This window comes from Elephantulus edwardii, unplaced genomic scaffold, assembly GCF_000299155.1.
Source record: "Elephantulus edwardii isolate Elephantulus edwardi_28Jun2011 unplaced genomic scaffold, EleEdw1.0 scaffold00274, whole genome shotgun sequence".
Lineage (NCBI taxonomy): Eukaryota > Metazoa > Chordata > Mammalia > Macroscelidea > Macroscelididae > Elephantulus > Elephantulus edwardii.
In genome coordinates this window covers 1,068,112-1,080,657 of record NW_006400024.1, presented here as the reverse complement: position 1 = coordinate 1,080,657, position 12,546 = coordinate 1,068,112, and the positions used below count along the sequence as shown (strand labels likewise).

General features: G+C 57.3%; 1 protein-coding gene across 1 annotated transcript in view; it reads left to right on the top strand.

Moving 5' to 3' along the window:
• Window positions 1–12,546, top strand: part of SEMA5A (sema domain, seven thrombospondin repeats (type 1 and type 1-like), transmembrane domain (TM) and short cytoplasmic domain, (semaphorin) 5A) — a 299,478-nt gene that overhangs the window by 130,519 nt on the left and 156,413 nt on the right. The window contains exons 8-9 of the mRNA XM_006900152.1: window positions 1,061–1,196; window positions 5,384–5,588. Of these exons, the coding sequence (XP_006900214.1) occupies window positions 1,061–1,196; window positions 5,384–5,588 (341 nt within the window). The remainder of the gene's footprint in view (window positions 1–1,060; window positions 1,197–5,383; window positions 5,589–12,546) is intronic.

The following is a 12,546-nucleotide window of genomic DNA, read 5'->3' as shown; positions in this document are numbered from 1 at the left end:
GAACTGTTGTCCAGGCTGACCCCACAACAGACCATGACCTTGTTCTGACCATCCCTGGTCCTGGGTCAGCTTGAGCCTGTTGCTGTGGTCACTCTTTGTTCTGAGTGTCCTTGGCCATCTCCAGCCCCTTTCTGTGGTCACTCTGCATTCTGAGTTTCCTTGGCCATCTCGAGCCAGTCGCTGTGGTCATTCTGTGTTCTGTGTCCTTGGCCACCTTTAGCCCCTTTCTGTGGTCTCTCTGCACTCTGAGTGTCCTTGGCCATCTCGAGCCTGTCACTGTGGTCACTCTGCACTCTAAGTGTCCTTGGCCATCTGGATCCTGTCTCTCTGGTCACTGTGTGTCCTCATGGTCATACTGGTCACTGTGTGCTTGAGCCTGCACTCACCTCCCAGCACAGAACCTCACGCTGCATATCTGAGATTTCATGGGCGGATGTTCACACGTGGATGGTCAGGCCTTTCCTCCTTGTCTGTCCAGCTCAGGAAGCTCTGTTGAAGTCCTGGCTGGCTTCTGGTGGCCCTGTGAGTGGCAGAGTGAACGGTCCTGTGGCTTTCTTGACACTGGTCTTTATGGGAGCAGCTCACAAGGCCTCCTGTCCAAGGCACCCTGAGCGAGTCCAGACCCGTGAAGCAGGCTGTGGTCTGGACGTTGAGGCCCTTTGCCCAGCCCCACAGCTCCCCCAGCCCCCCTCCTCTAAGACTGTGCTCACTGAAGTCAGGATAGACTTGTCCTCCTGCTCCCGTGCGGCAGAGAGTGCTCCGGCAGCAGGGGTCCACGGAGGAGCCAGGTGCCATCTGGACCCTTCCTGGGGGTGAGGCGCTGAGTGCTGGAGGGGCTCTGGACAGATCTGGCCAGCCTGGCCAGCAGCTGAGGCTGCACTGTGAAATGACTGCTCCTTCTCTGTCCCCTGGACAGTAATGCCCTGCCCAGTCAGCCTCCTTGTGGCCACGGTGGTTGCTGACTGACCCCTCTGCCCCCTGGCCAGTGCTAACCTTCCTAGCCGATGCCCCATGACCATACTTCAGGCTGACCACTCCCTCTGCCCCCTCTGCCCCCCAGGAACAGCATTGCCGCCTCGGCTGTGTGTGTCTTCAATCTGAGCGCCATTGCGCAAGCCTTCAACGGACCCTTCAAGTTCCAGGAGAACTCCCGCTCCGTGTGGCTGCCCTACCCCAACCCCAACCCCAACTTCCAGGTGAGTCAGGGCTGGGTGTGAGGGCCTCCTGGGAAGGACGTGGGGTCCTGACCTGATGGGGGGAAGTGCCGACCCCTCCTGCCCTACCCCAACCCCAAACCCCAACTTCCAGGTGAGTCAGGGCCGAGCACAAGGGGCCTCAAGGCAGGATATGGGTCCCGACCTGACATGGGAAGATCCTGACCCCTCACGTGGTGACCCTGTCCAACCCCGACTTCCAGGTGCGGGTCTTCTGGGCAGGACACAGGGCCTGTCCATCCTGAGAAAATGGTGACTGTCTACTGTATCCCAATGTGGGGCCCTGTCCTGTCCTATCCTGGAATAATGAGACACTTATGTGTCCAGGCCAGAGTGCCCCAGCCGAGGTCTGACCCCTCCTGTGATGACCTCTTCCACGCCGGCCCCTCCAACCCCAACACCCAGATAACTCAGTGTCGAAGCGTGAGGTGCTCGGTGCCAGAAACGGGGTCCAGTCCTGCCCTGAGAAAATGAGACCCTGTGTATCCAGGCAGAGTGCCCCCGCCCAGCACTGTCCCCTCCCTGCACTGTCCCCTCACAGCCCACGCCTCTCTGCTAAGGTTGCATCATGTCCAGTGGGCAGGCCTGGGAAGCCCCACCCCCACGGCCCCCTCTCCAAGTGACCCGTTGCCCTGGCCCACGCCTGCTCAGTCCTGTAATGTAAATAGAGGGGGCCTTTTGTCCCCAGGACGCCGGGGAACAATGTGCCTTTGTCCAGCACAGCTGGAGGTGGCCTGGAAAAGGCCAGCTTCCCAGAGTTCTGGGGCCAGGCTTCAATCAGCGCTGCTGCTGGTGCAGTCGGAGGACCCTGATAGACATGGGAGGGGACCACACAGACCCAGGGTCACACAATTGGAGTGACAGTGCCAGCCGGCTGAGTGGCCCCATTTCCTCCTGGCAGATGGGCCTAGGGGGGTGGACAGCACTAGGCCACGAGCCACACAGCATCTCAGGATGCGCCCTTCTGCCCTCTCACGGGCAGAGGGAGCTGGACCTCAGAGCCGACGAGCCTGTCCAGGGTCAGCCAGTAGGCTTGCCTCTACCTCCTTTCTGCAGGAAGGTGACAGGATTGTCATCCAGGTGGGCATGGTGGTGAGTGTCCCACAGCCTGGACACAGGAAAGACCCCCTGCAGGGTGAAAGTCCAGTTGGACACAGGAGAGATGCCCCTACAGGGTGTATGTCCACTGGACACAGGAGGGACATTCTCACCAGGTATATGTCCCGCTTGACACAGAAGGGACCCCCTTGAGAGTGTCTGTCCCCCTGGACACTGGAGGGAATGTCCCCACAGGGTGAATGTCCTATTGGACACAGGAGAGATGCCTCCACAGGGTATATGTACCCGCTGGACACAGGAGGGATACTCCCACAAGGATGTATGTCCTGCTGGACACAGGAAGGGTTCTCCCTCAGGATATATCTGTCCCACTGGACACAGGAGGGATGCCCTCACAGGGTGAATGTCCTACTGGACACGGGAAGGATGCCTCCACAGGGTATAAGTCCAACTGGACACAGAAGGAATGCCTCTGTGGCATGTAGATCCTGCTGGACACGGGAGGGATGCCCTCACATGGTGAACGCCCTACTGGACACGGGAGGGATGCCTCCACAGAGTATATGTCCTACTGGACACGGGAGGAATGTCTGTGTGGCATGTAGATCCTACTGGACACGGGAGGGATGTTCCACAGCGTGTGTGAGGGGCCAGGACGTGCCTGCTTGTAAGAGAGATGTTCCACGGCGTGTATGTCCATCTGGCTGCAGGCCAGTGAGGGGTCAGCACGTGCCTGCTTGCGGAGCAGGAAGTGAACATTGGAAGACTGGTCCTGCGGACTTCCCTCCCAGGCCCTCCACGCCCCACCCTCCCTCCTCCCCAAGTGACCATTCACCCTCACAAGCCTGTGACTCATCAGTGGTGGGTGACGACCTGCCTTTGTCCTCAGGGACCGAGCAGGGTCCACCTGCATGTCCCTTTGTGGAAGCCCCTTCCTCTGTGTTGGGTGAAGTGACCTCTTTACGGGGCCTTTGTAAAGTCCTGGAGCTCAGGTCATCCTGTGTATTGAAAAGCATCTTTTCAACTCCTCATGACTATTCACTGTATTTATAATGTGTGTTTCCCCAAGGGTCTTGATGGGGCAGTGGTCAGTGCGTCCAATGGCCAGCCGGGAGGTCTGTGGTTTGACCCATGGCCGATCTGAGGGAGTCAGCTTGTGGGAAGTTCTTGGCCTTGGACCCTGGGGGCCTGGTGCTGTTGGCTCTGACTCAGTGACCCCACGAACAACAGACAAAACTTCTGAGCGGTGCACGTCATCTCACCAGCTCTGCCGTCCCCAAGCCCATTGCCGCAGTCGCTGTGCCAGGCGGTCTCATTGAGGGGCTTCCTCTCGTTCACCATCCCTCCACCTTTCCAAGCATGGTGTCTTTGTCCAAGAAACGGCCTCTCCTAGCACCATACCCAGTACGTGAGATGAAGTCCACTGTCTGCATCTCAGGAGAGCCTGGTTGCATTTCCTGCAGACACATTGGTTCTTCTGTCTGCCCATGGGCCCTCGGTGCTCTGCTCCAGCACCACGGTGCCAAGGCGTCCCTTCTTCTGTCATCCTTGTTCGTTGTCCAGCTCTCACGTGCATAGGAGGGGCTTTCTGTCCGCCATCCCTCTGGCCACAGCTCATGGGACTGCAGACGGCTGTCCCTCTGTGGACAGGGGTTCTGACCGGGAGGGAGGCCTTTGCCCATTGTGGGCCGGGGCGCTGACCAGGAAGGTCACTGACCTTTGTGCTGACCGCTGGTGTGTGCGAGGACTTCCACATCCTTGACCCCAGTGCTCTGTGGGGTGAGTGTGAGCTCTGTGCCCCCAGGTGAGATGATGAGCAGACTGCAGGGTAGCACCTGGCCCCCCTGCCCCCCAGGTGATGGAGGTGGCAGCTCCCAGGAGTCAGGGGGACACCTCTGTGAGGACCTGGTGTTAAGTGAATCACCGTCAGCCTGTAAAACCCATTGAACCCGAGATTCCACCACTGTGTGACCAGCCAGGCATCTGAGAACACAGAGGGCATGGCCCAAAGCACTACAGAGGCAGCACAGTGTTTTAAAAACGTCAATTTCTAGTCTCACACGTCTGTCCCCTCACCTGTCACAGACCGTGGAGGAGAAATGACACGTTAGGGAGGGCGCTCCCTGCTGGGACATGAGAGAAGTTTGTCCCCACCACACCTGCTCCGATGGGGCTCCGAATCTCTCCCGGGAGGTCGAGTTGAAAAAGAAACGGGGCAGCTGGGTGGGCTGTCCGCTCCTGTCGTCCCGAGCAGCTTCGGTCTTCCCGGCCTCTCGGTCCAGCTCTTCTCCCAGGAGGCTGGGACACAGCTGGACACAGCAGCAGCTCCGGGCGCAGCCTCAGGGCATCCACACCCGTGCCCCCTGCAGCCCCCATCCTCTCTCTCTGCCCTTCTGCTCCTTCTTCCTCCTCCCTCCTCTTCCTCCTTCCCTCCCCCTCTCTCGTCTGCAAACCTGTCAGTCTCTTTCTCCTTTTCAGACTCTAAATACCCTTTATACGTTTCATGTGGGTCCTGTGGTGTTTGCATCGTGGTTGCCCCACAGAGGGAAAGGTCGGTGGTTCAAACCACCAGCTGCTTTGACAGACCGTGGTTCTCCGTGGAGGCTCCCATCTCCCAAATCCCAGCGGAGGGTCAGCGTGAGGGAGGAGGGACTCGAGGACGGGGTAGGGAGTGTTTCCATCCCCTTCGTCCGTCCTCTCACTGGAAACACCACACAGGGACACGCCTGGGTCTTTGGGCCACGTCTGAGTCCACTGCTCCCACAGGAACTTAGTGGACCGTGATGGTGTGTCCGTTTCAGCATGGACACTGCCTCGTCAGACACACAGTCATGCTGTGCGCTGCAGGGACGCTCCTGGGGCTCTGTGAACTCAGAAGCCCTGCTGTGTGCTGTCCGAGCAAAGCCAGCTGACTTTCCACGGCCCTGTGGCCACACGAGTCCTCTCTCTAGGACAGGCCACGGCCCAGTGTGTGGATTCACAGACAGTGGGGAGGCCTCCCAGGCTGGGGACATGGGACAACGGGAAGGAAACTCCTGGCACTTCAGTATGAGGAGCGTCCTGGGGCCAGGCTGGCCATGTCCAATGGTGACTCGTCTGTCCCCTTGTAGTGTGGCACTGTGGACCAGGGCCTGTACGTCAACCTGACTGAGCGGAGCCTGCAGGACGCCCAGAGGTTCATCCTGATGCACGAGGTGGTGCAGCCCGTGACCCCAGTCCCCGCCTTCATGGAGGACAACAGCCGTCTGTCCCACATCGCCGTGGACGTGGTGCAGGGCCGGGACCTGCTCGTCCACATCATGTACCTGGCCACAGGTGGGAGCCCTGCGAGGCGCTACGATGTGCCCGGCCGGGTGGGACTGCGTCCTGGGAAGGGCAGGCGCGTGCTCAGGGGGCCATGTCCTGGGAAGGGCGAGTGCGTGCTTGTGGGGAAGGAGAGGAAGACCCCCCACCAGGTGGACTGACACAGCGACTGCCGCGGTGGGCTCCAGGGTGTCAGGAGGTGCGAGGACAGAACGGGGCAGGGCCCCTGTTCACAGGGTCGTGGAGGGTCACACTCAGCTCGCGGCTCCTAACAGCAACAAGTGCATGGTTTGTTTTATTCATTAAGACACAGACTGGAAAGTCGCAAGCGACTTGACAGCACATAACAACAACAGCAATCTCTGAGGGGTAAGATGATGCTTTGGTGCCCCCGGCCCGCCAGCCCTGTGGTTGTTGTGTGAGAGTGAGGGTCAGGGTTAGGGTTCCACACCCCCGTGAGCCACGTAGAACAGAATGGAAGCTGCCCAGCCCTGCAAGGCTTATCCCTGGCCTCTACCATGCACCAGCCCACGAACCGTCTCTGTGCCGGTCCACCTCATTAAAGGTCTCCTCTATCCCCGCACCTCTCTTTTCTGAGGACCAGCTCCTCCTGACAGTGTGTGTGTCCCAATGTATGGGAGACCCACTGTGTGCGGGGCCCGGCATATCCGAGGTACAACGTGTGTGGGGCCCAAAATGTGTGGAGGCCCGGCATGCACAAGGCCCGGCATGTGCTGGGTCCAGCGTGTGTGAGGCCCAAAGTGTGGGAGGGCCCAACGTGTGCGGGGCCTGGCATGTACCGGGCCCAGCGTGTACGAGCCAGAGTCTCCCCATCCCTCCCTCCAAGAGGCTCCCTCATTGCACTTCTTACTCAGCAGAGTTTTGTTTTTAATGTTTATTTGATGTCGGTTTGCTTACAAAGGTCATATCCACTGTGATCCACACCGTCCTTCATTCACACTGTGTTTCATACACTTACCCCCATTCATTATATTTCTAAAATTCGTCAGTAAGCTATGCCCACCACTACAGCGGCTTCCCAGACCCCAGATCTTGCCCGTTTCCCTGACCGCCTCTCCCTCCACTCACCAAGTTGTGCAACTCTGTGGTTAACGCCTACCCATCCTCACGCCCTGCTCCCACCTGCCCGCCTCGGATCCTCACACACGTTTTCTAGTTACCTTTTTCTGTTTCTACAATAATGGTCTGATACAGTATTTCTCCTGACGGGACTGAGTTAGTGCACTCAGCATGGTGCTGTCCAGTCCCTTTCAAGTTACGAAGTAATTTGCAAATGATTGCTCCTGGGTGCTGTATAGTATTCCACATGTGAATGTACCATAATTTCTCAATTTCTTCAGTCGTGGTTGGGCATTTGGGCTGTTCCCATGTTCTTGTGATGGTGAATAACACAGCTATGAACATTGCTGTACAAGTCTCCATTTGTGCTTCATTTCTCATTCCCTCGGGGTATATTCCCAGCAGTGGGATAGCTGTGTCATAACAAACTTCTGTGTTCAGCTTTGTGAGGGAGTGCCGGACCACCTTCCTCTCATTCTACGATCCCATCACCAAGTGGAGGAGAGGTCCTCCCACATTTACTGCTTGCTGTTCCTGTTGAACGTTGCCACTGCTCTGGGGTGAGGCGGTATCTCAGTGGGATTTTGATTTGCATCTCTCTTATTTTTTGCACAACAGAGTTATCTGTTCATTAGGCAATCCGTGGTGTGTACTCTTCAGCACCACAACGCAAAGGCACCAATTCTTCTGTCTTCTTTATTCGTTGTCCGGACTTCACATGTATGCAAAGCAGCTTGGGCTGTATGTGGTAGATGCAAACATCTGTAAAAATGAGAGCTCTGCTGGCCTAGTGGTGAGAAGCTGCACCACCATCCCAAAGACAAGTAGTTCAAATCCACCAGCTGCTCCGTGGAAGCAGGATCCAGCGTGGGGGGCCCCGTGGATGGACGCTGGGAGGAAGAACGGGCTTGATGGGCTTGGGTTAATGTTTCTGGACGCGGTTCTCCAGGTCTTCACTCCAGAAAGGCCTCAGGTCGCCGGAACCACAACCTTTCAGTCAGCGTCCTCCCAATTAGCCTTCTTACAGCCTGAGCTTGGGATGAGGTGGGCGGGTTCTAATCCCTCCCAAGCACTGCCTTATACAAGGGTGGACCGGCAGGGGCACCACAGAGAGGGGACAACGTGGTGACACAGGACATGAGATGTGTTGCTGGCCTGAGGACTGGAGGCGTGGGAGGGGAATGCTGCACCCCAGCCTCCAGCGAGGGCCTCTGGGACCCTGAGCCGTGACCGAGAGCTTTGTGTTGTTACTGAACCCCTAAACTGTACCAGTCTCCATCCTCCAGCCCCTTGGGGAGCTCTGCTGGCCTGGTGGTAATGAGTCCCCCTGACACGCCGAAGGTTTATGGTTTGAATCTAGCAGCTGCCCGGTGGCTGAAGGATGGCCACTCTCCTCCTGTGTGGTTAACGGCCTCTGTTGTGTGACGGTACACAACAATAACAACAGAGTGAATGTCCCGGTGATTCTGGGACAGAGGCCCTGTGGTCACATCCTGGCAGGGTTCCTTGGCTGTGTCTGTAGGGGACGGTCGCCAGCCTTTCCCCCAGGGCACCCTGGGTGGGACTGAACCCCTAGTACGCCCCTTTAGGTGGGGGTGCAGGGCAGAGGTGAGCTCTGCACAGGCCTGGTCCTGGCATTCACACCGGTTACTGCCCTCGTCATTTACCAGCTTGTCGCCGTCTGTGCCCAGAGCGAGCACTGGAGTGGGTCAGTCTTGCTTCCCTCCCCGCCCGTCTTGGGATTACAGCGCGGACTCGTTGGGACTTGCTTCATACGTGCTGTGTGCTGCCCTGCCCACAGCTGTTTTCCTGCTGTCCTGCGGTCTGGCTCTTGCTGCTGGGACCTGCCTGGCCCACTGGGCAGTGGGACATGCAGTAACACGAGTGACCATTGTGAGCAGATGAGCATCCCACTCACCGGCCAGCTGTGTCTGGGTCCCGGACTCTGATCCCAGCCCCACAGTGGGCCTCTCTGCCCATGTCCCTCCGTGGGTCCCGTTCATCCCTTCCTCTGTCCTTCCCCTTCCTGTCTTCCCGTGTCCTGTCCGTCCCTCCGTCCGTCCTCTCCCCTCCTGTCTTCCCGTGTCCTGTCCGTCCCTCCGTCCGTCCTCTCCCCTCCTGTCTTCCCGTGTCCTCTCCGTCCCTCCGTCCGTCCTCTCCCCTCCTGTCTTCCCGTGTCCTCTCCGTCCCTCCGTCTGTCCTCTCCCCTCCTGTACTCCGACTCTCGTCGTGGGCTCTCGCTGTCCCCGTGACCCTGAGTGGAGTAAGCTGAGGACTGGCCTCTTGGGTTCAGCTGACCCCCTGAGAGATCTGTCTGTTCTTCACCTCCTGCACTTTGTTCACGTTGTCAGAAGGTGCTGGTTCTCAGGAAAAGGCATTATGCTTGGAAAAGGGACAGTCAGCAAAGGGGAGGAAGACCCTCAGATGGACGGATACAGTGGCCACTGTGGACTAGATCATATCTGTTATGTGAGGACAGAGACAGTGACCGCAGCGGACTCAGGCATGTCCAGTTGTGAGGACGGAGGCAGTGACCGCAGTGGACTTGGGCATGTCCGGTTGTGAGGACGGAGGCAGTGACCGCTGTGGACTCGGGCATGTCCGGTTGTGAGGACGGAGGCAGTGACCACAGTGGACCCGGGCATGTCCAGGATGTGAGGACGGAGGCAGTGACCACAGTGGACCCGGGCATGTCCAGGATGTGAGGACAGAGGTGGTGACCACCGTGGACTTCAACATGTCTGGGATGTGAGGACAGATACGGAGGCGATGGCCACCATGGACTCTGGCATGTCTGGGATGTGAGGACGGAGGCAGTGACCGCAGTGGACTTGGGCATGTCCGGGATGTGAGGACGGAGTCAGTGACCGCAGTGGACTTGGGCATGTCCGGGATGTGAGGACGGAGTCAGTGACCACAGTGGACTTGGGCATGTCCAGGATGTGAGGACGGAGGCAGTGACCGCAGTGGACTTGGGCATGTCCGGGATGTGAGGACGGAGTCAGTGACCACAGTGGACTCGGGCATGTCCGGGACATGAGGATGGTCAGTGCAGGATTATGCAGTGGTCAGAGTGTTGTTCGTAGGGCTGCAGTCAGCGGTAGTTGGCTCTATCGTCCCTGTCAACAACAGCAACATTGTAAGTCGTGTCACGTGGGTGAGATCCCTCCTGGCTGAGCAGACTGCTGAGGGTGACGGTGCCCACGGCCACGTTTCCAGTGCCGCCTGGATTCCCTGCCCCCCACCACGCCAGAGCCCCGCAGACACGACGCATTCTCACGATTACAGAACCTCAGACCCAATTACAAGGAAAAGTGTCTGGAAATCAATTTCATACACACGGAGCACTTAGAGGGATGTCAGAACAACCAATTATGTTGCGTGGGTCAGCACCGGAGCATCCGTCCGGAGCACGGTCTTAGAATAAAATCAGCAGCTCCCGCCTCAGTCCCCAGCCGCAGAGATAACGCTCACGGATGTTCCTTAGCCAGGGAGTGCCCAGTTCAACCCAATGGCATGGGATCCGTTGCACTTTTCTTGGAGTGGTCGATTTTGAGATATTTTTAAATTGTTTGCTTTCTTCTGTATCTTTAGTCTAAATCCATATGCTGTGAATCCTGTTGTGCCACCTTAAACGTGTGTGTGTGTGTGTGTGTGTGTGTGTGTGTGCGTGTGCGTGTGCGTGTGCATTTGAATCCCAAGGCCCGCACCTGGTTCGGAAGCTGGGTCTTCTTCGTGGTGTTAGGGAGGGTGGGCCAGTGTGTGGTGTTGATATCGTGTGATGCTGTGATGTCATGCTACGCTAATGAGGGTTTACCAGCTTATGTTGTTACAGTAACGAGGACACGCCACTCTGTGTTACGTTAGACTAGTGAGGGGACTGATGGATGTTAAGTTTTGCTGTGTTACGTTGTAGTATGCCGTGTCGTGTTGTTAAGTCTGGTTAGGCGGCTATTTTGTGCTGTTATGTGACGGTGTGAGGCCATGCTGTCTTGTGTTAGTGAGGAAGTACCAGTGTGTGTTCTGCTCCGTCGTGTTGTTGTTTTCGGTTCACTTAGGCTCTCAGGTTTTACCACGTGATGTTGTTATGTTACGTAGTGCCATAATGTTGTGTGCCATCGAATCACCTGCGACGCATAGCAACCCTCTGCACAACAGCTCGGAAGCCTCCCCTGCCCTGAGCCGGTCTCACTGACTCCCATGTGATGTTATATAGATAATGTCATGCTGATGAGGGGGTATCAGTGTGCGTTACGTTGTGTTACACTTTGGGCGTGTGACCAGGAGGGATCAGTTCTTGGAGAAGGACATCATGCTTGGAAGGGTGGAAGGAGAGGGCAGGAGAGGAAGACCCTCGAAGAGATGGATTGATACAGAGACTGGGGTACTAGGGGCAGGTGTGTTGGAGACAGTGAGATTGCCACAGGACAGGGCAGGGATCAGAGCTATTGTGCATAGGATCGCTGAGTCACAGGCAACTCAACAACACGTAACAACAGCAATGTAATACGTGTTGTGCTGTGTTATATTATGGTGTGTGCGTTGCGTTGTGTTGTGAGGGTCAGGTCAATCTGACCCGGTGTAGGCTTGGAATGACACCACATGTCCTTGTAGGAACATGTCCTACAGATCAAGGATTCAAGGAACGCAGAGCCCCACCCACAGCGGAGGGGTCACACTGGGGCTTTCAGGCTCTGAGCTGTGAGAAAGGTTCCACTGAGAAAGGAGGACCCGCCCTGACTCGGACTGACACACGCAGTGCAACGGCCGCGGGTGGGCCCATCAGTGACCACAGGCAGGCCAGGCGGGCCGTCATGGTACACAGGGTTACTGTGAGGCAGGACCAGAGCCCCACTCGTGTGATGGACTGGCCACACAGGAAGCTGAGACCCTGTGGGACTCCAGCCTTGCTGTTTCGCTTCCCACACATTGACCAGAAGTAGCTCCAGGATTAAAAGAGGGGCCTGGTAGTACAGAGGTCAAAGTGCTTATCTACTAATCAACAGGTCAGTGGTATGAAGCTGTAAGCCACTCCACAGGAGGAGTACAGGGCAGTCCACGTCCATGGAGAGCTATGACCACTCCACAGGAGGAGGACAGGGCAGTCCATGTCCACGGTGAACTACGGCTACTCCACAGGAGGACAGGGCAGTCCACATCCACAGGGAACTATGGCCACTCCCACTCCACAGGAGAAGGACAGGGCAGTCCATGTCCACGGTGAGCTATGACCTCTCCACAAGAGGACAGGGCAGTCCACATCCACGGTGAACTACGGCCACTCCACAGGAGGACAGGGCAGTCTGCGTTTACAATGATTCACAGCCTGGAGGTCCCCTGGGCAGTCTGCTCAGCCCACAGGGTCGCTGCGGTCAGCATTGAAGTAGACCTGATGTCCATCAGCTCTTTGCTTCTGGTCTTGCACTGTGTCCGCTGTGGGAGCACTCAATAAATCAGAATACACCTTCGGTCTCCAGCCTTGCCTTCCCATGTTTCCAGTCTACACCTTCAGGTCGCACTGTGTGAAGAGGACCACACAGGGCAGGGTGGGTAAAGATGGGGCCCTCGGACCGCCCAGGAACCTCTGTCATGTGGGGACACTGTGGACATGTCCTTTGTGAGACCCAAAGATGGATGCCCAGTCAGCAGTGAAGGTGAAGTCAGGGTGCTGTGCCCGAGGACACACGAGTGCCACTGCCCAGAAGTCAATGCCCAAGGGATCGAGGGACATCAGGATGGACATCCTGCCCTCACACAGCAGCACGTGGGGACACACGAGTGCCGCTGCCCAGAAGTCAATGCCCAGGGGTTCAGGACAACATGCAGATGGACCCCCTATCATCACACAGCAGCACGTGGGGACACATGAGGACCGCTGCCCAGAAGTCAA